The 26,151-nt window shown below is 50.8% G+C and overlaps 1 protein-coding gene across 4 annotated transcripts in view; it reads left to right on the top strand.

Moving 5' to 3' along the window:
- MCC (MCC regulator of WNT signaling pathway) overlaps window positions 1–26,151 on the top strand; it is a 436,925-nt gene that overhangs the window by 391,221 nt on the left and 19,553 nt on the right. For all 4 annotated transcript variants that reach the window (XM_059418381.1, XM_059418382.1, XM_059418383.1 and 1 more), the window contains 4 exons: window positions 2,459–2,562; window positions 5,218–5,401; window positions 16,521–16,755; window positions 21,920–22,126. In XM_059418381.1, coding sequence (XP_059274364.1) covers window positions 2,459–2,562; window positions 5,218–5,401; window positions 16,521–16,755; window positions 21,920–22,126 — 730 coding nt within the window. The remainder of the gene's footprint in view (window positions 1–2,458; window positions 2,563–5,217; window positions 5,402–16,520; window positions 16,756–21,919; window positions 22,127–26,151) is intronic.

The following is a 26,151-nucleotide window of genomic DNA, read 5'->3' as shown; positions in this document are numbered from 1 at the left end:
ACTTAAAAAAACAAAACACGTGAGACCAAAGCTCAAGCGCAATCATGCTAGTTTACAGACACACCAAAGCAAGCAGATAATCCACCTATGATAACTCTTGAAACAGGCTGCTCTGCAGTCTGCCTTTGATCTGTGTGGATGAAGCAATGTTGCTGTGTGTCTAACCTGGAAGATGGACTACCCTTGAAAGGAGGGGCTGCCAGCACCCGGGGCTAGTGATGGGGCTCTTTTCCTTATCTCTCAGTGAAAGAAGATGAAAGTGAGACAGTCAACAAACAGATGGTCTGTTGACTAAGTGTTGAGTAAAGCAACATTTTCCCGCTTAGCTTAGAGAAGCTAATCGGTTATTTGCTTAGCAGGGAAATTTCTGCTCAGCAGGCATCTTGTCCTGGACTACTCAGGCATTACACACATGCTCCACTTCCTGTGCGGACATGGGTCCCTGTGGGTCCCATGTGGCCATGGGGAAGGGGTCCCTGTGAGATCCTTCCTATACCTGGTGTGTCCAGTGATGACAGGCACAAAGAAGAGAGACTGATTTCTTCCTCTTAGAAATCCACATTTGTCAGGTTTCATACATATTTCAAGGAGCAATTTTACACACATCTAATAGAACTTTCTGTGATGTTGGACCTATTATTTATCTGTGCTGTAGTATGGTAACTGTTAGCCACATGTGGCACATAAACTATACAGCTATCACCCCAGAGGAACTGAATTTTTCATTTTATTTAACTTAAATTCTTTTAACTTCAAATAGCCACATGTGGCTAGTGGCTACTGTAGGTCTAGGTCAAAATAGTCTTCTTTCTGGGGCTTTCCCTGCCTCCCTCCCTCATTCCTTTCTTTTCTTCTTTCCTCCTTCTCTCTCTTTCTTTCTCCTTTCTTTCTACCAATGATTATGTAACTATTTCTTGTGGCACAGTTTCCAGAGTCAGGAAGCTGGGAGTGACCCCCTCTAGGTAGCGTTCCAGCTCAGAGTCTCTTAGGAAGCCTGCTTGAGCTGTCAGCTGGGGCTATGTCATCTAAAACCTTAACTGGAGCTGGCGGATGTGCTTCTGGGAAGGCTCGTTCACACAGCTGTTTGCTGGAGTCCTTCACTCACCGTTGGCTGGAAGCTCCTCACCACATGGATCTCTCTGTGGGGCTGCTCGAGAGTCTTCAAGACATGGCAGCTGGCTTTTTCTAGAGAGGATGATCCAAGAGAGGACGTGAAGGGAGAAGAGAGAGTGACCAAGATGGAAGTCACCATGCTTTTAAATAACTTCATCTTGGAAGTGATATTCCATATCCTCTTAGTCCCATAGACTAACTCTGGTACAGTGCAGAAAAAGACAACACGAGGGTGTGGACACTAGCATATGGGGTCAGTGGGGGACATCTTGGAGGCTGGCTACCACAGGCATAATACCTTTCCTGTTTAGCCGATCGTTAAAGAAGCAGTAAGCTTATTTCTTCTGCTTTATTTTTTCCTTTTTTGAAGATTTTATTTGTTTATTTGACAGAGAGAGATACAGTAAGAGAGAGAACACAAGCAGGGGTCATTGGAGAGGGAAAAACAGGCATCCCACTGAGCAGGGAGCCCGATGCGGAACTTGATCCCAGGACCCTGAGATCATGACCAAAGCGGATGGCAGGTGCTTAACGATGAGATACCCAGGCGCCCCAACTCTCCCACTTTTATTGCTTCTCTTGTATCTTTCTAGGTCCTAGTTCACTGATCTATTTTTTTTTTAAAGATTTTATTCATTTATTTGACAGACAGAGATTACAAGTAGGCAGAGAGGCAGGCAGAGAGAGGAAGGGAAGCCGGCCCCCGGCCTAGCAGAGAGCCCGATGCGGGGCTCGATCCCAGGACCCTGGGATCATGACCTGAGTCGAAGGCAGAGGCTTAACCCACTGAGCCACCCAGGTGCCCCAACTGATCTATTTATTTTTAGAGAGAGAGCATGTGCCCATGGGTACAAGTGGGGGTGGGGAGTGGCAGAAGGAGAGGGAGAGAATCCCAAGCAAGCTCCACACAGGGCTGCATCTCACTACGCTGAGATCACAACTTGAGCTAAAGTCAGGAGTTGGACGCTTATCTGATTGAACGACCCAGGTGCCCCTAGACTCTAGTTTAAACCAAAAGTTTTAAGTTGATGTTGGACCTATTAGCTGAGATCACAACTTGAGCTAAAGTCAGGAGTTGGATGCTTATCTGATTGAACCACCCTGGTGCCCCAGACCCTAGTTTAAACCAAAAGTTTTAAGTTTAAGTGAGAGGGGAGAGAGTGGGCATCAGAGCAGAGCAGCAAGCCCCTGGCTTTATACAGGAATATTTGCAGGTGTTTCCTTGCTTCTGTGGACAGCGAGGCCGAGAAGCAGGTCTGGATCTGCTTCCCCGGGGGACAGTGCAGCACTGAGGAGGCTCCCTGTCCTCTGCCAGAGCTGAGGATGCCATGTGTTTCTGTTCCAGTGAGCAGTGCATCGAAGCCTACGAACTCCTCCTGGCACTGGCTGAGAGTGAGCAGAGCCTCATCCTGGGGCAGTTCCGGGCGGCTGGCGTGGGGTCCTCCCCTGGTGAGTGTGGCCCAAGTTCCTCCCTCCCTCTGCCTCCTTGTTCCCTGCCTCCTGGGCTCTGTGGTGCCCCCATTTCGCTGTTGGTATTAGAATACCTCCCGATGACATGAAATTCGCTTGTCAAGTGTGTTTTTCGTTTTTTCCTCATGACTGAGTGAGTAAATTGTTTATGTTGAATGCGGCAAGAACTGGAGTGGAAACAGAATTACAGGCAAGTTAAAACAATCAAGCCCTCTTAGGAAACATACTCTCCCGGGCCAACAGTAGGACCAGATGGAGCAGGAGGCCCCCAGTTTGTGATGAAAGGGACCGACTTTCCCACAGCCTCTCTCTGGGATGCTGACTGTTAAGGGTCCCTTTGCTGCCCATGTAGCCTTTGCTGAGATGCACCGCTTCTGTTGACTTTGCTTCTGGGTGGTGTTGAGGCATGGGTTCCCCCTCCCGGGTCTCCAGGTGCCTCTTAAACACAGAGGAAATGGTTCCTCACCCTGCTGTCCACTTCAGAGGGCTCTCCCTGGGACACAGAGCTCAGCCCTGTGGGCGAACAGAGGGGTAAGCCAACCCACTTGCCTCGCACTCGGCAATGGCTGGGAGCCTTCACTGGGGCCGCCCTTCCAGGATGCACCTTGCAAAGAGGGTTGGCATGGGGGCCTCCGGAGTGCATCTGCATCCCTACCCCATTGTTCTTACCAGCTCCTCCCCCTCACCTGGGGTCTAGCTTGGGCACTGAACACTGACAGGTTTTTCCTCCTTTAGTTTTGACCTGGACAGGAATATGAAGCAAATCTGAAGGAAAGGAAGTATCCCAGGCATTAATTTCCTGCTTCATATCTAAGATACCAAGCAAGGGAGCAGGTCTCCATTTGCATGGGTGACCACCCTCCTCCCCCCACCCCTTTTTAAGAGTATTAATATCCCAGCCCAGATGTAGAAACTCTGCCAGCATTTCCATTAGAACCCTCATTTTTCAGGGTCTTTTCACTAAACCATAAAACTTTATACCTCATATTAAACAGATCCTAAAATGATCTTGGCATGCTGTCAAGTTTTTTTTTTCCTTTTAAATATCTGTATTAAGGAAAATGATCAATTAAAGGGGAAAAAAATCAATCCTCTTATTTCCAGTTTGTATGATCAGAAGATGCCTTTAAACCATCCTGTCCTGGAAAGGTACCTTTTATTAGGCTTCTCTCTACTTGGCACAGTTACTTGGTAGGAGCTGGAAGGGCATATATGAATCTGCATTTAAAATATGTAAAATCAATAATGAAATGCTTTGTATTAACATAATCCTGGGTAGCTCATGATATATTTATCAAACGAGCCAGTCAGTAATATCATGCCTGCTTCAAAACAGAATTCAAAGAGCAATCAGTTGGTAAGATGGATACAAACTAGCTCATTTGTGGAAGGAAGGAAGGCAGGCATGAAAGTTGTCAGAGACGGGGCCGCGGGGGCGGGGGAGGGGGTGGTCCAGGAAAGCTCACCCTGCAGGATGGGGACACCCACGCTTCTTCCCCAGGCTCCATAAAGCTGTGAGTTGGCTTACGTGGGGCAGTTCCTTATGAAATCTCCCTTCCATTCTGCTGACGGGAGCTGTGGACCCACCGTTGCGCTCTAATGGGCCCTAGAGGCGCCCGGCCGGGCGAGGACTAGCTGATGACATTGCCGCCAGTACCAGCCCCTGTGCTTATTTCAGTTTCTTGTCGATGACACAGGCATTCGTTAGGTTCATCCTAGATGAGTTAGACCAGCGGTTTTCAAACTGTGTCCGGGGAGGCTGGAGGAGTCTCTTGGGACCTCAGCAGTGGGTTTGGAGGATGGGGGGGAAACCAGAATGTAGGACCCCCACGCCTGTTCACGTCACCCAGTTCTGCATTTACCATTTTGGTGCCTTGGGCTTTAGCATATGATTTCATCTGAAAGTACTTCGAAGACTGGGGATCTAGGCTGAAGAGGTAGCAAACTGGTGACCTGTTGGGCCAGGATGGTTTTGAAAACACAACAAGAACATGAACATCTTTGGCTAGGAAGTCACTGTCTGGCCCTGTGTGGGTGCCCGCCGTTCCTGATGTCTTGCTCCAGCCCAGGGACCTGACTCCTAGAGGCTTCAGGGCTTGTCACGAACCATGCTCCAGCAGAGAGAGCAGAGTTAGGGACAGCAGTGGTAGAGAAAATACACTGCTGATCTCAGGTGCTCATCTTAACTCTTCAGTGTTTCTCTTGCTTATCCAAAGCTCGAAGCAAAGCTCTGGCTGTGTGCAAGGCACAGTTCGGGCTTCATTCATGAGAATGTGCCACCACAGGAAAGAATGGCCATGTGGTAAATTGCAGCTGAATGGGAGAACTCAGGAGCCTGGATCCTTAGAAAATCACAGCATGTTAGAGTGAGAGACAGGCCTCAGAGATCACGCTGGCCAGCCCTTCATTGATAGGGACAGCAGAGCCTAGGGCAGAGACGTGCCTTGCTACGTACAGTCTCTAAGGGACGGTTCCCGGCCCTGCCCATGTGTCTCTTCACTGGCCATCTCCTGCTCGTTTCTCTCCCCTGGGCCATCTCTGCCCCAAGTAGCCAAAACTGATGATCCGGACCATGCTCCCAGGCCTCTCATGTACAAGCGTGTGGATTAATCCTTTGGCCTCTTTGTAACACAGGAGACCAGTCAGGGGACGAGAACATCACTCAGATGCTCAAGCGTGCTCACGACTGCCGGAAGACAGCTGAGAATGCGGCCAAGGCCCTGCTCATGAAGCTGGATGGCAGCTGCGGGGGCGCATTCGCCGTGGCTGGCTGCAGTGTGCAACCCTGGGAGAGCCTCTCCTCCAACAGCCACACCAGGTAATTCTCAGCCCTTCTGCTACTGGATGGACATGTGTGTGCCTGTGGTCTACTCACCGGGCCGGACATGTGGGGACCCAGCTCTCAGCCTGTGAGGCTTGGATGAGGTCAGCCTGTTCCACCCAGGGAATCGGGGGGTCAGCATGAAAAAGCTGGGAAGGGCCTTCCGTGGCCAGTGTGGGGACCACAGCCCAGACAGAAGGGATGTTTGCACAAGAAGGTGGAACCCAAGCCTCCCTTTCTGCCTGGTGCACTCGCTCCCATTTTGTTCTGTTCTCCATTTCTTCATAGTTCTTGATTTCCGAGAGCATCTGGGGTAGCATAAGGCCCATTTGCTGCAAACAGTCGCTAAGCATCTACGACCCAAGCTGGGTCCGATTTCTGAGCTCCATTCCCTCCCCTCTTCTCCCCAGGCCTCTGTCCTTCGTAAGCTCTTCTAGGGCGATAGCCTCCTCCTCTCCCATCTCTTTTGCTCTGCAGAGTGTTGCCAAATTCAGAGCAGGTCGTCTGCAGACACTCAGCAACGAGCCTGAGTTCAGGTTCAGTGTCTGTGAATCTAGAAGCGGGTACATGAAAAAGATGGGGAGGAAAGCAGCGAAGACCTGGCTGAGCATACTTTGTGGAAGCCACTGGATTCTTCCAGAATGGGGTAGAGGATCAGAATGAAGCCTCTGCTAGCCATCTTCTCAGGTCTTACCACCCAAGCCCTATGAACACCTTCCCTTTATGTATCAGTTCTAGGTCTAGAAACTACTTTGTTACAGATTCTCCTGTGGTAGCCAAATCATAAGACACAGGAAGGTGACTTACCCCGTTCGCACAGGGGAGAGAGCCTGGGCTCAGAGATCTGTAAGTGACTTGGCTAAGTAAGGTCTCACGGCTGACAGAGGCAAGTTGGGACTGAGCCCCAGCACTTCGGCACCAACGTATTACTCTTGGCACTACACCAGGCTGCATATCACGACGTTAAAAACACAGTATCCACTTGCTGACCGAGTGACAAGAACCTCAGAAGGCTGGATGGGATCTCAGGAGCCACAGGGGAAATCCTGGCGTTTCCTTGGTGCCTGAAAGCAACTAAATGTTCCCGTCTCTCTTCCCACTGGCAGGACCCAGCCATCTGGCTGAGTGCCTCCATGTATCTGCCCCAGCCCTGGGGCCTTGGGAGAGGGGCTGCTCCCAACAGCAGAGCTGGCCAGGTGCTCACAGGCTCCAGGGAGCCCGTCGCTTTTGACTCCGGCGCCTTAGTCATCTTATTCAGTGAAACAGAGATTATAATTTATTTTTGTCTTAAAAACCACATTCTTCTGCTGAACATAGAAAGCAGATGCTCTCCTTAATGGCTTTTCCAGATGTGTATGATCTATAATTTCCTCATTCATTCAGAGTAGAAACATAGTCTCCGGGCTGTCAGTGATGCTGTTCTGTTGAATCCAAGAACACGAGAAGCCAGTCGACGGGGAATATGTGCTGTTTCAGTAGCTTTGAAGGGGCTTGTTACACATTCTTTGCTCACACCTCCCCACTCCCCAAATAATTCCGTTTTAATCCAGATCAGAGACAAATTTGGAGACAAAATGGACAAAAAGACTGTCCTTCTAGGGGAGATCCTCATTTTGAGTGTTTGCTGGAAATACTTTAATGTACAGGTGAGCCTTGATTCTGAGATAGTTTTCTTAGAGAAATTTAATTTTTGGTGATATCTTAACACAGGCTGAGTTTAATTCAGGACATGGTCTTTTTTTTTTAAGATTTCATTTATTTATTTGACAGACAGAGATCACAAGTAGGCAGGGGGGGGTGGGGGAAGCAGGCTCCCTGCCGAGCAGAGAGCCCGATGCAGGGCTCGATCCCAGGACCCTGAGATCATGACCTGAGCCGGAGGCAGAGGCTTTAACCCACTGAGCCACCCAGGTGCCCCCATGGTCTTTATTTTTTAAGGATGCTCTCTGCCTCAAATGGGTCTTCCATCAAAGTACAGTGGACTCTAATTCAGATTCCACTCTCTCGTCCTTAAAAATTCACTTTCACCCTCCCACCCGAGTTCGAGAAGAACCACATGCAGCCCACTGGCGTGGCATTCCACATTTTCTCGTCCTGACACAACCAGAATATTCTTATGCGACCCGTGGGCTCTGAGAAAACGTCCCAAACCACCAACCCTTTTCATAATTATAATGACTAATTTTGTGTGTAAATCTTGTCATTCCAGCTCAGACATGCCCCCATGTCAAGTTTAGAGGGAGAAAGAGATGGAGTTTTCTGTGTCGGAGCTCTGTCTGGCTCCGTAGCCCCCTTTGCCTCCCACGATCACCGACTGGCCCGGAGAATCCTAATCAGAGTGTCGGTCAGCTGTTCCTCAAGGTCTCAGGAAAGGAATGCCGAGTGTCAGGTCTCCAGATGCCTTTCCGGCAGCAGACGAATGGCTGCTGATGACAGGAGGGTCGTGGTTTAGGAAAGGAACAGCAGCAGAGTAGTTACCAGCGAAAAGAATAAAAAATGGTAGCCAGCCCTTCACCTGGCTGTTGGCAGGAGCCTAGAGATGCTGCTATTTCGCTCTTGAAAAATTCAGTCCTAGCCTCATCAGTAGTTACAATAGACTTAATGGACTGAGGAAGTAAGTAACGTCGATGGCCTGGATAGCTTTCTCAGCATCTCACAACAGAGGGACCAGGGGACTAAATTGTTGAGATGGGAATAGGGAATCCTTAGTCAAGCCCACTCTTCCTGTCAAGCATCACAATTTCAGTTCATTCCATGGAAGCACAGCCATTGATCTCAATCTACAGAAGGACATGTGGCCAAGACAGAATAAGCCTCAGCAGATCTGTCCTAATGGAGACTAGAGCTGCGTCCCTTCTGTACCACTGTTGGGTGGGGATCACAGTGCGCCATGGGAATCCGGTCACCGCAGCTTCTCTGGGGAGCAGCCGGGCACCTTCCAGGCATCAGGGTTCCAGCCGGCTGACCATTCACCCCCAAGTTGGAGTAAGGGCAGTGGAACTCAAGATGCCCACTGTTCACATTCTAAGCTTGTTGTCTTAGGTGAAGTCTCCCTGGAGCAGAAAGGAGGGTTGATGACAGTGGAACCCTGTCCTTTGAAAGGATGGATGGGATTAGAATGGCCAGCCCATTAGGAAAAGCCTGGGCCACCACCATCAGCAAGCTTCTGGGAGTCAGAGACCAGATCTGGCTGTTGTAACTGTAATTGTTCTCATCCCTGTGAAGAAAGGAGTTGCTTTCTCATCCCAGCTATCAGGAGAATCCATCCACAGTCCTTGGGATTAGAGCTTAGAGGTGCTAGTACATTCTGAAGCCCAGCTCAGACACATTCCTCAACACGACAGCATGGTGCTAAGGCCTGCTGCTCAAATGGCCTTGTCATTTATCTTTAGGCTCTATGAAGACTAGGTAGAGACCTGAAATGTGTTTTTTAAAGATTTTATTTACTTGAGAGAAAGAGAGCACATGAGCAGGGGGAGAGGCAGAGGGAGAGGGAGAAACAGGCTCTCCACTGAGTAGGGAGCCCGCTGTGTGTGAGGCTCGAACCCAGGCCCCTGGGATCATGACCTGAGCCAAAGGCAGACGCTTAACCAACTTAGCCAGCCAGATGTCCCAGAACTGCATGATCATTGTAAAACTAAATTAAAATCAAGCATTATATCAAATTCTCCATAGGACGATTCTCACTAGAAAGGACACTGCAAACAGTTCAGGGTGTATTTCTCACAGTTTTACCTGTCCAGTTTTTCCTTTGTTAAGACCCTTGGCTGAAAATGACAGAATCATATTCTGTCATAAACGGGGCCTTGTTAGAAGGCCATTCCATGCACAGGAGCTGCCCACATCCAGCCTGTGCTCCCCACACTCAGCCTTCATCTTCCTGCCGCAGGCAGACACTCCAGATGACAGAAAACCAGCACAACTCCGCCTGGCTGGTTTCACTGATGTCAAGTAAAAAAAAAAAATTCAAGCTGGGACATCTTGCCCCAGGGCTCAAGTCCTCCTCCTCCCCACCCTTCACCTGTACTCGGTGGCCATGGCAGTTCCCACAGGAGCCACACAGGCAAGAAGAGAGGAGGTGGGTCCCAGGAGAAAATGGAGGATGGGAATCTTCCACCAGCAGGCCAAAGCACAGCATCTTTAACAATATGATTAGATGTAATTTTTAATCTGAGAATCCTATTATATGGACTCTCTCGAAATTTGTTTTTCCCCTTAGTATTAAATTTTTTTCCATGTGACATTCGTGTCTGTCAGTAGCTTCCCACTCTCACACTGGAGGGCAGTCCTTCATGTATCCAAACAACTTCCTCTCACTGGACATTCCTACCCAGCTTTTCACTGTTAAACCATTAGAGCCACCGTCCTGGACCCCACGCCTGTCCTTCTTGTGCAATTTCTGTGGGAAACTCAAAGAAGCATAATTTGCTGGCCCAAAAGTGATTGTTTCCAAGGTCAGAGAGCCTCCATACATGATGACGTCTTTCTCCGCTTCCTCCAAACGCTTGCTAAAACTGGGTAGCATAGATTTTTTCTATTTTGCTGATCTCTGGGCAAAAAAATACCCTTAAGACTTTCCTTTCTGTCTTCTAATTATTAGAGATGTTGAAAATCATTATAATGTTTAATTTTTCTAATGTCCAGGAAATTGTTAGTGCCAGTGTAGCTGTGAGGCCTAGATAGCGTTTATCTCGGTGTGTTACCAGTGACTGCATGAGGGAAAGGTTAATGTTTGGTTGAGAGAGGTCTCCTTTCCAACACTGTTATAAGGACACCTTTACAAATGACTGTGGAAATAGAATCTGTTTCTCATTTGGACTTCCACTGACAGCTAAGTTCTTGGGAGCTTTCTGGAACGAGGCAGGTTTTGAGAACTTCGGTTTTCTGGCACCAGCTTTTCCCTGTGTTTTGTCAGATAGTTTTTCTTCATTTAACCTCCACTTCTCCCAGAGAATTCTGATAACCATCTGAGAGAATATAGACCTGAAAGGTTAGGATTGTGTTTAGATGTTTTTAGTCCTTAGTGACAATCGTCGGACAGGGTGGGGAGCTACCCACAGCCAACACTCCAAGGTGCAGGCAATTGACAAGGCCCGTCCTCTGTCTGGAGGAATGGGGGGGGGGGGTCACCTAGGAGTGGCTGACCCCCTCCTTCAAATCAGCTTAAAATGCTCAGCAAAACAGAAGGCCAGGCCTGATGGCATTTTCCTTCTGAAAATGAGCTGTGCCTTGGTGGAAATGAGATCTTACTGGGGGCCAGATAAGACATTGATAAAAACTCAAGGAAAAACCCATCTCTGGTTTTTGTGGCAAAGAAATGAAATGCCATTCTAGCTTTTTGCCATGACAAGACAAGGAGGCTGAAGAAAAAATGGATTTTTCTTCTAAAAAACAGGCTGGGGAGTTGTCTGGAAGTTGAGGCTGGGATATGAAGAAGCGGGGGAACAGAGGACCAGATATCTGAAATCCGGCAGCTGCTTCACTAAACTTGAGTCTGTGTCCCATCATGGCCAGGGCAGGTAGAAGGGTAGTGTGTCCCACGCCACCAGCACTGACCACCCGCCCACTCCCCCTGGCTGTAGGCCACCCCCTTGCAGTGTGCCAGAAGATTCCTGGCAACTCATGGACGTGGAGCAAAGCCAGCAGGAAGGGGCTCCCGCAGAGCATCCCGGAAAGGAGAAACTCACGTGACCTGGCCCAGCTTCCTGGGGGGGAAAAAAAAAAACAGAACAGAATGCAAAGATGGGCTGTTCCACCATTCTGGGGTGGGCTGGGGTTCTCTACCTGCAGCCATCCCTGAAATCCCTCTCAGAGAACAGGCCTCCCACCCTGGACACGAGGAGCGACTGGTCCGGGTGAGCAGAGATTCATTCCCCCTTGACAGCCAAGAGCAGCCAGCATTCCAAGCTGGGAGAGCTAATGGATGACCTAACCCGGGCCCAGCAGCAAAAGCAGGCCCTCGGGAGACCGGCAGTGCTTTTGTCTGCAGGAGGCAGAGGACAGGCTGGCTGGTTTCCCTGCCTTTCACACTGTCACAGTCCTATTCCACAGTGGAACATTAGGCCACAAGGCAGAATTGTAATTAACCTCCCTGATCCATTCCCTGCTGGCTTCCCGGAAGGGAGGGAGGGAAGCCACAGAGGCTTCAGGGATGCAGTGTGTATCTGGAAATCAGACTTTGCTCTGTAAGAGCATTTTAGAGCACTGAACTTCCCACAAGGGTCCATCTGGGGAGAGAGATCTTGTTTCTTCTTTTTTGAAAACTATACTCATGGTAGAGATGGTGAAATAAAGGCCTTCCCCCTGGCCAGGTATCAGGTCCCAGACCCTTGGGGGTTTGGGACACCCTAAAGCCTGTCAGCCTCTGCCTACCCATGTTGGTGTTTCCTTGAACATTCTAGGTGGTTTCTGTAGTCTCGTCCAGCACTTGCTGCATTGCTTTTCCCTCAGCCCCCGTATTCTGCATGACTTGCTAGGTGGCTCTCATCCCTAGAGGGAGCCCCTGAGTCTGTGCAGGGAGGTCCTGGAGGTGGGCACAGCTGTTTCTCCAACTCCCCCAGAAGGAGTGCTGCACTGGCCAGCCCTGCCTGCTTCGGAACCCGTTGTTCCCTTCCAACAGCCTGATGATGGGGGACTTACTCGTATTCCCATTTACTGCAGCCTGGGAATACTGGGTCATTTCCTCTGGACCATAAAGCCAGGCAGAGGCAAAGGAAGAACATCTGCTCAGATCTGTCTGATGTCAGAGATCTACTCATAACCACTGGCACCTGCCAGATCAGCCCAAGAGAGTATGGCCTCCCCCTAGAGATTTTCTGGGGGAGGGCGGCCAGCCCAGTTACCCTACAGGCTGCCGTGCAAACGCCTGCCTGTCTTATGGGGTAGACCAGTCGTCCCCAAATCTGGCTGTGCCTCAGGAGATGGGGAGGGTATGTTAGAATGCAGATTGCTGGGCCCACTCCCAGAGTTCCACCTCTAGAGGTCTTGGGGGTGGGTTGGGGGTGCTGGAGCGTGCATTCCTAACAAGCTACACAGCTAGCCCAGCAGCGACTCTGGCCGCCACTGGGCACACCAGCCCTGTCAAGTAGAAAGTCTGCCCAAATAGTATCAATTTAGTGCCTGTGAGATAATTACAGAACTCTAAGCTTCTAGTGCCCTTCGGATTTTTTAATTTCTTTAAGTAAAAGAGAACAAAGCATTCTTGGAGTATAAGTATTCTATTTCTTTAAAAAGAAAAGAAAAGAAGATATGTCAAAAAACTCATCTGAGTGGTAGGTACATGGGTATTTGTTCATCTCCATGGTCTTCTTGACGTAGTAATTTTTAACGTAAGGAAGGACGAGGGTTGTAAAGGGAACCTCCAGCCCAGAGTCCCAACTCCCCGGGAATCAATTTCGTTCCTGAAGCCTCCTGGCAGGTCCCTGGAAAGGAGGTGCTGCTGTTGCCCAGTGCACACTATCCAGACCTGCTGCGCCCCTGCGCACAGCTCCAGGCTCAGCGCTGTGGAAGGCACTGTGGACACGGCCACCACCACAGTCAGCTCTCGTTTCATTGTTGTTCTTCTGGACGTTTAGATGTCTGTCCCTCCAGGTCTGTGTTGACGGTCCTTGAAGGTGAGCGCTGAGTCCCACTTGAATGGTTTTGTTCCAGGCAGGCCTTCTCCCATGGCTGTGGGCGACCTGCTTTACTGCAGAGCAGGGCAGCTGCTGAGGGAGGGATCCTGAGCACCCCCTGGGAGAAGTTCCCCTAGTCCCCAAGTCCCAAAGACCTCCCCAGTGCCCTCTGCTGGGGCTACTGTTAGCTCATTCGCTTCTCTTGAGCAGCTTGTTTCTTTATGAAATTGCCACCTGAAGTGCTCTGGCCAGAGGGTGCTGCTGCTTCTCCCTTCTCGTCCTTTTTAAAATGCAGCTAGAGAAACCACAGGAACAGTGACTGATCATAATAACCGGATCCTCCTTCCTGCCGCCCAGCTTCTGCCGGCTCTTCCCGAGATTGTCACAAGAGCCCAGGATAGGTCCCCCTGCCTCTGCCCTTGGCTCCCTGTACCTCTCCTCAGCCCAGAGGGATCCTATTAAGATGAAAGGCAGATCACATCATGGCTCTGTCACAAACCCTCCCAATGGCTTCCGTTCTAACTCTAGAGGAAAAGCCAACCCTTATAAAACCTGACAGGACCTGGCGCCCTGACCTTACCACCCCCACCCCCAACACACACCCTCCTCTCTGAGCAGCTCTCCTCCTTCCTCTCCCTTAACTGACTCCAGCTCAGCCACACTCACTGCCTCAGGGCCTTTGCATTCGCTGTGTCCTCTGCCTGGATCGCTCTTCCTCTAAATATCCATACAGCTCCCTTTTTCACGTCCTGTGAGTCTACTCTATCCATAGGTCTACTTTATGTAACTTTTCATGCAGGTCCTTCGTACAGCTCTGTTGCACAGAATAAGCCCATCTTCTCTTTGTGCTTCCCGTAATTGCTTCATTTTTCTCCGTGGTACTTCTCACTGTCTGATGTACTCTGTATTTTGCTTGTTTGTCTTCCCTGCTAGAATATGAGTTCTGTGAGAGCAGAGATTTTTCTAGGGCCTAGGAGAGTACCTCACAGTGGCCCTCCAGTATCGCTTAAACGAATGATAGCTACATTTATTTCTTGAGTGCTTACTGCGTGCTAGGCACTGTTCTAAACCCTTTACAGTCCGACTTCATTTTACAGATGAGGAAGTAGGCCCAGGGAGGTTGAGTCATGCTTCCTGTAAATCTACCAAGTGGCAAAGGTGCTTGGGTTACAGGTCAAGGTAACACCTCTGTATTAGGGTTCTCCAGAGAAACAGGACCAGTGGGGGTAGAGGTTGTGGTATGTATATATGGGAAAAGAGTGATTAATTTTAAGGAATTGGCTCATACAATTATGGGGACTGGCAAGTCCTAAATCTACAGGGCAGGCACACTGACTAGAGACCCAAGGAAGTCTTGATGTAGCAGTGTTGAATCTGAAGGCTGTCCAGAGGCAGAATTTCTTTCTTGGGGGACCTCAGTCTTTTCTCTTAAGGCTTTCAACTGATTGGACGAAACCCACCTACATCATGGATGGTAGTTTGCTTTACTGAGCGAATGATTTAAATGTTACATCTCGGGGTGCCTGGGTGGCTCAGTCGCTTGAGCATCCGACTCCTGATTTTGGCTCTGGCCATGATCTCAGGGTCATGGGATCAAGCCCTGTGTCAGGCTCCTTGCTCAGCAGGGAGACTGCTAGAGTTCCTCTCTCTCTCCCTCTGTCCCTCTCCCCCCGTGCTCACTTACTCATACTCTCTTAAATAAATAAATGTTAAATACATTTTTTTTTAAAATAGCTTCACAGTGACATCTAGGTAGGTGTTCAGCCACGCACATGGGCGCTATAGACTAGCCCTGCTGCCACATGAAATGAATCATCAGAACCTGTAAGGAGGTATGCCTCCCTGGGGTGAAGAGGGTAGGGTGGGAGAGTGACCCCAAAGGGTCTCTGGTGCTCAGGAACTTGCAGTTCTAGTGGGAGTTTTCTGACTCAAAGATCACCCAAGCCCCAGGATGCTGGCTTCCTCCCGTGCACGGGCAGCTGCATGGCGGGGCTCCAGCTCATCCCTTCTCCTCACCCTTATCTCTAGAAGTCCCATCTTCTAGATAATGTGTCGCACATAAGAGTGGAATGGTCCCCATCATGGGTTATGGGGCCATTGCATCTGCTGAGTTGGGGTCCTGTGCCTGTTAGGGTTCCAGGGTGAGGTGAGGAGGCAGGCCTGGGCCTCCAGCAGCCAGCAGGCTGTGGGGACCACTCCTTGCTCCTGGCACAGCTTCTAGCAACAGGAGTCTTGGGAGGATGGGCCTGAGGAATGAGAAGACACTGGCCCAAGTCCAAGTATACCAGTGTCCAGCCTCATGACCAGGCAAGCCACCTAACATCTCAGAGCCTCAGTCACCAAATCTGTAGTGACAGAGATGATCGTGCCAACCTGGCTTGCTTTGATGAGAGTTCAGTGGGCCCCAGCTTGTATTCTAACGTCTTTCCAAGGCCAGAGCCATGAGGGCTATGTCGAGTGTCGGCGGGACCAGTAGTAGTTCCAGAGAAACTGTAGATCCACACTGGCCTCTAAAGTTTGAGGACTGACAGGGTGCAGAGGGCCTCATTCTGAGCCAGTGGGGACAGCCTGCCCACTGCCAGAAAAAGTCAGTGCCCTCTTAAGAGCCTGAGCCTCAGTTTTCCTGTGGTGCTCACCTTCGCGTGGTGGCCTGGGTGACACAGAATCCTTCAGGGGCGGCTGTGTTCTCAGGGGTCATCCTAACTGCTCCTCAGGTCTGGCAGCCATCACCATTCAATATGGCTTCCAGGGCCCTGTGGTTGGACCTGGGTCCCTGTGATGGACAGTATACTCAGCCGTGAGCCAGGAGGAATGGCACGGTTAGCGGCGGGGGGAGGGTGTGGGGGAGGGGCTCCTGCTTTCTAAGTTGTCACAGTAGCAAGACACATGGAGGTTTGTTTCATGGTACCCCACTCCCCCTTTTCCACCACACCTTCCAGCTCCTACCCCAAGGGGACTGCTGCTGCAGTCCTAGACGTGTGTTTACACGAGAGAATACATACACACACAGATCTATACATCACACCATAGCTATTTTGTTCTTCAACTTTGTTCCTAAACATATCCTTTTTTTTTTTAAGTCCGGCCCACATGTATGGCTATTTTTTAATCAAATACTACTTTTATCCCATTTCCCCATGTCATAATTACTACTGAAGTGTCCATGCAACCTGCCTTCTTTTGGAATGTACCAAATTAACTACGTCATCTATGCCACACAATGTCTTTGTATCTTGTTGCTTCTGTGGGATTATTTCCTTAGAATTCCTTCTTAGGGTCCACATGTTGTGTTAAAGGGGGTAGGCACTTCTATTCTTCAGACTGATTTCTCTCCTAAAAGGTAATATCAATGGCCCAATGGCACAAAGAATGCTTTTTTGGGAGGTGCACAGGGTGGGGGTTACCATGGAAGGCCGTTGGAGAGATGGGGTGTGGAAGGGAGTCCGGGACAAGACCCGTTCTCAGTGGCCGGAAATCGTGAGAGGTTTGCTCTGTCTCCTCAGCACAACTAGCTCCACAGCCAGTAGCTGCGACACGGAGTTCACTAAGGAAGACGAGCAGAGACTGAAGGACTACATCCAGCAGCTCCGGAATGACAGGGCCGCGGTCAAGCTGACCATGCTGGAGCTGGAGAGCATCCACATCGACCCCCTCAGCTACGACGTGAAGCCCCGGGGGGACAGCCAGCGGCTGGATCTGGAGAACGCGGTGTTGATGCAGGAGCTGATGGCCATGAAGGTACCTCCGGGCTGGGGTCCGAGGCAGCCTGGGGCCATGTGCTGCCGGGTCCTCCAGGAGAGACAGGAAAAGGCCCTCTGGAAGCAGGTCAGCCACAATGACCCATCAACCTGCCGGGGTTCCGTCACCTCCCCCTGGAGGACAGCCAGAGCCTCATTTGTAGACAGGACTAGTTTCCATGTGTTGTGTCTGGGGCACTGAAGCTGGACATGACCCTGAAGGGTTAGAGGAACTCCGGAGGCGGCCTCAGGGTGTCTCACCTCCGCTCTGGAACACCTCGTTCTCGAGGAGAAGCCAGATCAGGTGCCTGGAGGTGGGAACAGCCCCTGTCCCCGTAAAAGGACTTCTCCCCTCCAGGAGCTTGGGGTGCTCCCGGGGTGGATGCTGATGTTAATGAGGAGTAGAGGAGGATGGGGTGAGGACGGGTGCAACGCTTGGATGAGACCCCCACTGTCCTGATGTCCTTTTCCCTTCCGTGCCACGAAGAGCCCGCCAGCATCCTGACCCCCTCAGGGAAGTGATCAGTGCCCTTCACATCCGCACTTCCTGATAAGATCCTGGCATTATCTTCTGGCATCTGGAAACGGGGGGGGGGGGGGGGGGGGGGGGCGGAGGCGGGCAGCGTTCTTGAACAGCAAGCCCCTGTCATTGGGAAGTGGTTACATGGCCATCCCTTCCATAGGACACACTTTGCATGGCTCTGACCAGGGGTGCCAAGAATGGGGCCTTCACTGCTGAGTGCTTTCTCAGAAGACAGCTGTGGGATGGTAAAGAACATTCTTGGTCTGTATTCCCAGCTCCCCCTGGGAGCTCCTCAAACCCTTGGAATTTCCTGACTGGGAGTAGTGTCTTTGTTATGCTAATGCATCCACTGCAGGCTAGCCCCCTGAAAGCCAGCACCAGGGCTATCCCTGGAAGGATAGGGCCTGTGATTACAGGGCTGGATGTTGAACCCCTTGACCAAAGAGGGAAGGAGGGCTGCTGATTGAGTTTCCCTCTGTGGCCAATGATTTCATCCATCGTGCCCAGTCATGAAACCCCAGTAAGGTCCCTGGGCACTGAGGCTCAGGAAAGAGCGGCGTTCAGTGCTCTTCCAGGCACCCCCATGTGCACCTGCTGTGGTAAAGCCCCAATCTTAAGTACAGCGCTTTCCTGATGAGTTGTTGATCCGAGTGGGTTGTGCACACCCCCGAGTTGGCTAGAAGGGCAAGTGGCCCGGGGACCCCCCCAGTATTTGTGGCTGGTATTGGAAGTGAAGGCGGTCTGGGATGATTGTCCTTACCTGTGAGGTGTGCAAGAACTCGGGAAGCTCAGGGCACTGTGTTGGATTGTGTGCGCTCCGCTGGAGCCAGAACAGGATAACTACTGGCCAGGAGCGCGGTCCTGCAGGGCTGCCACCAGGTCTCAGCAGGCCTGGGGCAGAGGTGGGCACTTGTAAGGCCTGCGGATGTGGCAAGTAGGAGCTGGGAGCCAAGTCCCCGAGCCTGCCCTCCCAATTCCACTCTCTTGTGCACAAAGGCCTGATTGACAAAGCCTTGGGTTCTGCAGTGTCTCTGGCCCCCAGGTGTTGAGACAGGAAGGGCTCTCAGGGACAGAAGCCAGCTTGGGGACCAGAGGCAGGTCCTTTGGGCCAGGTGGGTCGAGGAAGTACTGTATTAATAGCTCATCAGTGGTGTCTCCTGTTGAAACCACCACTGTCCCTGCAAGAGAGCAGGCCTCCCTCTGGTTAACTCACCTCTGGAAAGAGGAGACACCAGCAGTGGTCAGCCCAGCACCTTCAAGGCCTTGCTCAATGTGTCCCTGTCCTTGGCAGTGGCTCAGTCTTGAGTCTCATTGAATCCTGGGAAGACTTTGGGCAGTGGCAGCGGATTAGGAATGAGCCCTTTCCTTCTGAGCTGGCTTATCACCACCCACCCACTCAGCTCAGACCCTGACTTCTGCTCCGTCTGGGGAATCCTCCTGCAACCTTGGCTGATTTCTCCTCTCATTGCCCATGAGCCAGGCCCTGGGTCTGTGATTACAGCACCTTTCTCCCCACTCGGGAGTCCTGCTTGTGAGCCTTTGTGCCCTGTGGCATGAGCTGTGAGGCTGCCCTTTCGTTTTGTGTCCCAGTCATCATGTTCGATTTGGCCAAAGACTTTTTCCTGATGAGTTGTATTTCCTTTTCTTTTTTTAAGATTTTATTTATTATTTGACAGAAAGATCGCAAGTAGGCAGAGAGGCAGAGAGAGAGAGAGAGAGAGAGAGAGAAGCAGGCTCCCTGCTGAGCAAAGAGCCCGATATGGGGCTCAATCCCAGGACACCTGAGCCAAAGGCAGTGGCTTAACCCACTGAGCCACCCAGGTGCCCCTAAGTATTTCCTTTTTATATTTGAGCCAACATGTGTGATAAATTCCAAGTTACTCTGGCCAGGAAAGACATTTTTGGTGGTACAAAATACTCCCTTTGCTATTTGAAAATAAAATGTGTATACATCCTAGAAATTGTCTGAAAGAGTAGAAATGGTATGTCCAGGTGGCTTAGTAGTTAAACTTACAACTCCTGATTTTGGCTTAGGTCATGTTCTCACAGTCCTGAAATCGAGCCCCGCTTGGGATTCTGTGCTGGGTGTGGAGCCTGCTTAAGATTCTCTCTCTCCCTGGGGCGCCTGGATGGCTCAGCAGGTTAAATAAAGCCTCTGCCTTCGGCTCAGGTCATGGCCCCAGGGTCCTGGGATTGAGCTTCGCATCAGGCTCTCTGCTCAGCGGGGAGCCTGCTTCCTCCTCTCTCTCTCTGCCTGCCTCTCTGCCTACTTGCAATCTTTCTCTCTGTCAAATAAATAAATAAAATCTTTAAAAAAAAAAAAAAAAGATTCTCTCCCTCTCAATTAATTAATTAAAAAATTTTAAAAAGAGCAAATATTTTAAAAAGCTGGGTGAGAAATAACCCACAATATGGTCTAGAGGCAGCCATAGCTGGTGCTCTGGCTCTGGGCCCTTTTCCTGTGAGGTCTGCGAAGGATAAACATCACAGTCCTCTCTTCCTCCCCTCCGCACCACTCTTCATTTTAAATAGTTATTTTCTAGTGTTTCACCTGTTATCTCTGGTTCTCATAAATGTTGATTCTGTCTCACGTGATTTGTTCCATTTTCATGTGGGTCGAGGGGAGGGCGTGCTTACCAGCTCACCATCAGTGGAGATGGTGTCTTCCATGTCTTGTGGGTCCTGGCTTGTAGATGTCCCTACAGCGTGGTTCTGTGCGTGGATCTGTTGGGACCCATGGATTACAGAGGTCTGGGGCTGGTTTCTGTTCCGTTCGAGACTTAGGAATCCTGTTTCATCTCCACATACGACAAGTGTACGGCTTCGATTCCTCAGAAAGAGGCTCTTCTTGCTTTTCCCACCCAGATGCTGAGGGATAGGCTTCCTCATCACATCTCCAAAAAGGAAATCATCTAGTCTTTTACTCTAGGCAGTACTTGGAGCGTCCCTGCTCATGTAGGGGGTCTCCTTTCTGGCTCTCTGCCCTCCCCTTAACTCTGGTGCCAGAAGCCCAGGTCCTAGGGCCTCCATACTGGCCTGAAACCTCTGTTGGCTTGTATTATGGCCACTTTGCCTTTCCTCTTGGGCAGAGTTCCTTCTTCATTTCTGGCACTCATGGGTTCGTGTTTCCTTCTTTCAAGCTTGCCTTTATATGTTTGTTCTGGGTGTGACTAGTCCCCTTGGCTCAGTATGCAACATTGCGAGAACCTTCAGAATCCTATTTGTAAGGGAAAATGATGAGAAGGCTTCTGTGCATGGAAACATCTTTCATGCTGGTTTTATAGCTCATGTTTAGGAAAGTTTTGGGGGCTGCTTTTGAGTAGTCACTGAGCACACTGCCTTCTGCGTGTCTGTCTAATGCCTCCCCAGCCCTGATCTGAATATTACAAATCGTAGTGGGTGCCCTCTAGGTGTTTCCCTGCACTGGAGAGTGAGAACATCTATATTCCAGGTCTGGCTCACCCAGAAAAACATACCAGACTTGTGGCTTTTTACCTCAGAAGGGTCAGTTCTCGGGTAACTAGTGTTGGTGACCTTGGTGAATCCTTCTCAAGGCAGTGACTCGATTACAGAGAATCTTAGTAAGTAAAATCATAGAGCGAGCAGGGAAGACACATGTGGTGATCACATGATGGTTGAATCACATGATCGGAGTCATGCATGGGCTCACCTGGAAGGAGGGACTATAGCTTTAATGACTAAGAGCCAGATAGGCTGGGTTCAAGCTCCGGCTCCCAATTTACCCAGTAACTATTGGCAGGTGGTTTTTCCTCTGCATGCCTCAGTTTCCCATCCATGAAGGGAGAAGTTCATAATGCCTGCCTCAAGTTGGAAGAATTAAATGGATCACTTTGTATAAACGTCTAAAGCAATGTCACATGTCCAGTAAATGGTGTTTATTGCTACCTGGTTCCTGGTCCCTGTTTTCGAGTCACTTCTTAGATACTCTCCCCCAGAAAACTCTAAACTGGAGTTCTCTGAGACACTTTGACAAGTTATCTGATGAGTAGCCACCTGTGAAGGACTCTGTTTCCATTGGTCTCATTTGGGTCTCCTGCAGTAGGTAAGAGCTGAGATGATCTCCTTGCTGTGGGCCCACGCCACCCACTGGCTCAGCTGTGGGGCACCAAGGGAGGGTTGACAATGTGGATTGGGGCCATGGAAAATGGGAAAGGAAATGGGAATTGGAAGGGAGCCGGTCAGACCCAGCCTTGCGTGGACGACCCTCCTTCACAACGTCTTTGGCTGCTGGAGCGTGGCCGATGCATGCTGGAAAACTGTTCCCAAAAGAGACAGGTGTGCCCCTTGGGGGTTGGAGGGCAGGAGTGGTGGGGGGAGGTATGTTCCAGTTGTTTGAAAGGTTTTTCTTACAGTGAGCCAAAATCTGCTTGCCTGTACTCCCCTTCATTTATCTCCGTTCCGGTCCGCAGAGTGACAAAGCACGTGGCTTTGTCCACACGAGTCCTTCAGATGGCGGAGAGAGCTGGCTTGTGTCCTCCCTGTCCTCTTCTCCCAGCTGCGAGGTGGTAACTCCACCGCAGGGCACGGGTCCCAGCCTAGGACGCCCTGGTCGCAGGCCTGCTTTCCCACGCGCCGTCCTGTTCTCACAGCGTGAGTGCCTCACAGCATCTGTGCTCCGCAGGAGGAGATGGCCGAACTGAAGGCCCAGCTCTACCTTCTGGAGAAGGAGAAGAAGGCCCTGGAGCTGAAGCTGAGCACGCGGGAGGCCCAGGAGCAGGCCTACCTGGTGCACATCGAGCACCTGAAGTCCGAAGTGGAGGAACAGAAGGAGCAGCGCATGCGCTCCCTGAGCTCCACCAGCAGCGGTGGCAAGGAGAAGCCTGGCAAGGTAGGAGCGAGGGCGCAGGGATGCCCCAGCCCTGGCCTTACCTCCCCCCCAGCCTCCGTCCCCACCTCACCCCACAGACTCAATTTCCTTATTTGCAGGGGAACTGCAAGCCTTTCTAGAGATCTTAAAGAAGGTAACATTTTGAGTGCAAAGAAACCAAATCCACTTTTTTAAAAAAAATTGCATGTGAGGTATTAGTGACCACATTTTCATATGCCACAGTCTGACCAGGGGAGTGATCAGTGCATTTGTCCAGGGATCTGACACCCTGGGCCACCTCCTTGGCTCCCCCGCCTGGCACAGTGACCATCGCCTGTGGCCTGTTGGTCACATCTGTACTGATCATTGCATTGGTTGGCCTTCTGTAAACCTCAGCACTGAGGAAGGAGTGGGTACCCCCATTTACACGAGGGAAATGGGGCTCACGAGACATGAGGGGGTCTTGCAGCTAGTAGGTGCAGAACCAGGCTCATGGCCCTCCTCTTCTCATCCGTGATGCCACGCCAGCTTCTGTTGGCATTTCTGCCGATGGCGAAAGGGGAGGCCGGAAGCCGCTCAGGCAGAGGAGGAGGAAGGCGGGCCCTAGATCACACACAGGGTGTCACAGAACGTGGGTCGACAGGGGGATGTCATCTGGCAAACTCCAGCAGAGTAGCGCAGCGGAAGCGTGCTGGGCCCATCTGGCAAACTCCACTCTCATGAGCCTAGACTTTTTCTCTAGAATCTAAGCTCATTCCATCATACCATATCTCAGAATTACTCCAACTATTGTGTTGAGAAAAAAAATACTGCAGACGCTGAAGAATTACATCCTCATCCCAGGATACGGAAATTTTGTATTCTGCATTGTATTTTCTCTCCTTAATAAATGCTAGCTTCTCCAAGCCCCATTTGGTTTCCAGCCCAGGACCCAGGAGCATACGCTGACTTGCCGGTCTCAGGAACAGCTTCTCACGGCCCAGACACAGGAGTATCCCTGGGAGTTTTGCACATGGAAAGGAAGCAACTTGCCAATTAGTGTGGCAGTCAGTGACCACTCCCTGAACAGCTAAGAACTGTGGAGCAAGCTTCGCAAAGGGCCACAGCTACACTCTGTCCACCTTTCACCTAGCAAGGGACTCAAGGGAGTTCAAGTCCATGGCCCTTGGCTGGGCCATCTCTCCCAAGACTTGGCTGCTTGCCTGTCATCCACTCACAAAATAGATGGGAGCTGGTCGTGCTGAGGTGCCGAAGGCAGTTCGAGGAGTTTCTATCCAGGGAGGGACAGTGATGGGCAAACAGATGATTGTAACATGGTGACCTAAGACCAAGGATCAATTCTTCATGCAGTGGGAGACCATGGGACTGACACAGAGCCCAGGTGTGATTTGGGACAGGTTTCCTGAACCAAGAGCTAGTAGAGAAGGGCAACTACCCAATGAGGAAGGTTGGGGCAGAGAAGTCAGTCCCCTGTAAGGGAATGGAATTTCGAGGGCAAAGACCCAGAGGGAAGAGGAATATTGGTACATTGGCTGACGAGGTGAGGCAGCTGTGCTATCCGGAGGACAGTGAGAAGTCACGAGGGTTTTGCAGCAGGGGATGACGTGTCCCCATCAGGGCTTCAGGGGGTTGCCTGTGAAAGTCCCCATGAAACCATCTTCCCACTGCCTGCAGAGTGGAGTCTGGGTGGACCGTAGCCTACAAAGCGTTTCATGTAGTAATATCTGTGGTTTAAGAAAATGGGCTTTCCTCTTTAATGGGAAACACCTTAAAAATCTGTACAGCCCTTCGAGCCTGTTTCCAGTCACTCCGGGACGGAGCTGAGGGACAGAGCTCCAGTGTTCACCAGTGTGTTCTTAAGGTGTGGTGGAAGCTGACCTACCGGGTTCTTGCCAGAAGGTCCATGAGCGGAGCATTTCCCCCTGGTTCTTGGTGTTTATTTTGACTGAGAGAAACACTGTGTGTTTCCCAATTGTGTGGAATGGCTTCAAAGTACAGAAATCTAATGGAAAAGGCCAGATGGTTTTATTTTTAAATTTTTTTTTTTTTTAATTCAAGTAAGAAGCTTTATAAGAGAGAAGAGTACCTTGTGTTGCTGAGGTAATGAAGTCATCGTAAGCTGATTGTCTTGTCTTTTGAACATCAGATGCATTTACTCTTTCAGTGAAATTTCCCTTTTGGGCTCTTCATTTGACCTCGTTGGTCGGTAGAGAAAGCAAGCAGTCTGTAGGAAGGCTTGCCAAACTGTGACGAAGCCAGAAGCCATTATCTTAAGGGCTTCAGGTCACACAGACATCTCTGCGAGTCCGGAACTGGGCTGTTCTAGAGCTGTGTCCTGAAAGCAGACCCAGTGTGGACCTAGAGGGGTGTGGGCTGTGTTGTAATTACACTTCATTCACCGACACTAAAATTTCATAGGATGTATACACATCACAAAATCATCTTTTTTTCATGAGTTTAAAAATTGGAAACAATGCTTAGGCCACAGGCCTTAGAGAAACAGGTTGCAGGCAAGGCCTGGAGCTAGTATGGCCCCTCTGGCCCCACGGGGCGGGTGTCGGGCTTGCTTTCAAACCGCCTCCAGCCCTCGAGCTGGAATCCTACCCAGGCTGCCTTCAGGTTTTGTAGCTCTTGTCTCTGTGCAACAGATAGTACCATATGTGTTCAGGGAGAGGCACCGGGCAAGGCAGAGCCACCCGGGCTCTAAGGACCCTTAGGAAACATTAACATCACATGGGAGCAAAGAGAGAGAGAGGGTGTTGGAAACTCAGCAGATGCCAGGGGCTGGCAGCGGGGGCCTGGGTCTACAGGACCAAGATGGAGAGGAGTGGGGAAGGCAGCGCAGGTGGAGGGCGGGGCAGGGCGAGGGGCAGGGCAAGGGGTCCGGAGGCTGGTGGGGCTGCCACAAAGTGGGCCCCCGGGGGTGGTCCTGTGCTGGAGAGGGCTGAGGGAGACCCTATGCCCTCCTGTCATTTGGCCCAGGGTGCTCAGTTCTTACATCCCAGCGCGCGACAACTTTCCTTTGACATCGCATCTCCTAGGTCAAAGTACAGAAATCTAATGGAAAATGGGAGTCCCATGGTCTCCCACTGCGTCTAGGACAGACCACAGCTTTTTGTTCTTAAGCCCTCAGTACACGTCTGCTGAGCACGTGGTCAGAGGAGCGCCCCCCCAGCTCCCCTGGTTCTTCAGCACGGCTGCTGCCCTCCGTCTGCACACAGGGAGAGGAGTGCTCCAAGGGGTCTGAGTGTTCCTTTACGAGTAGTTTGAACTCCATTTAGGATTTTAGAGTTCCGGCTCTCATGCTTCCTCATCTATCAGATGAGAGGACTGGGTTTAGATGACGTCAAATTCCTGTTTAAGGTTAACATACAAGTAGGGTCACAACCGAAACTAAGGTAACATGTGTCTACTGTATTTCAATTCAAAAAAGGGGAGGTTAAAGGTGGCTCAGTCCATTAAGCATCTGACTCTTGATTTGGGGTCAGGTCGTGATCTCAGGGTGGTGAGACGGAGGCCTGCTGGAAGCCCTGCATCAGGCGCCACCCCCTTCCACCCCACTCTCTCTCCCTCTTTCTCTCTCACACACACACAGAGGGTGCACATGTCTTCCTTTTTTCCTGGATGATTACGCTGAACCCACTCAAGCTCCCAGATCTAAAGAAGATTGGTTTTCTCCCAAGAAGTGGGTTGGGGGAGGGGGCAAGAACACTCAGGTGCATTTCCCACTCATCTTTTATGAATCACACCCCAGTGGTGAAGAGCACAGAGCTGTAACCAGCTCACCTGGGTATAAGTCCTGGGTCCACCCTGTCCTAGCTGATGACTCGGGGCAACGTAACTGCTCTGTGCCTTCGTTTTCTCCTTGATAAATGGGGGTCAAGACATTGTCTGCCTCAGCAGGTCACCACAAAGAGTCAGTGGGAGAACGTGTGTATGAGGTGCTCAGAGCATGCTGGGAGTCCCCATCACCCACAGCCAGCCTGCAAGGGTCCAGAGAAGTGGGGCAGATCTGCCTTGCGCTTCCAAGGTGCTCCCAGGGCTAA

The sequence above is a fragment of the Mustela nigripes genome, chromosome 12 (genome assembly GCF_022355385.1).
Source record: "Mustela nigripes isolate SB6536 chromosome 12, MUSNIG.SB6536, whole genome shotgun sequence".
Lineage (NCBI taxonomy): Eukaryota > Metazoa > Chordata > Mammalia > Carnivora > Mustelidae > Mustela > Mustela nigripes.
The sequence above is the reverse complement of the archived record's forward strand: the minus strand, read 5'-3'. Positions and strand labels throughout refer to the sequence as shown.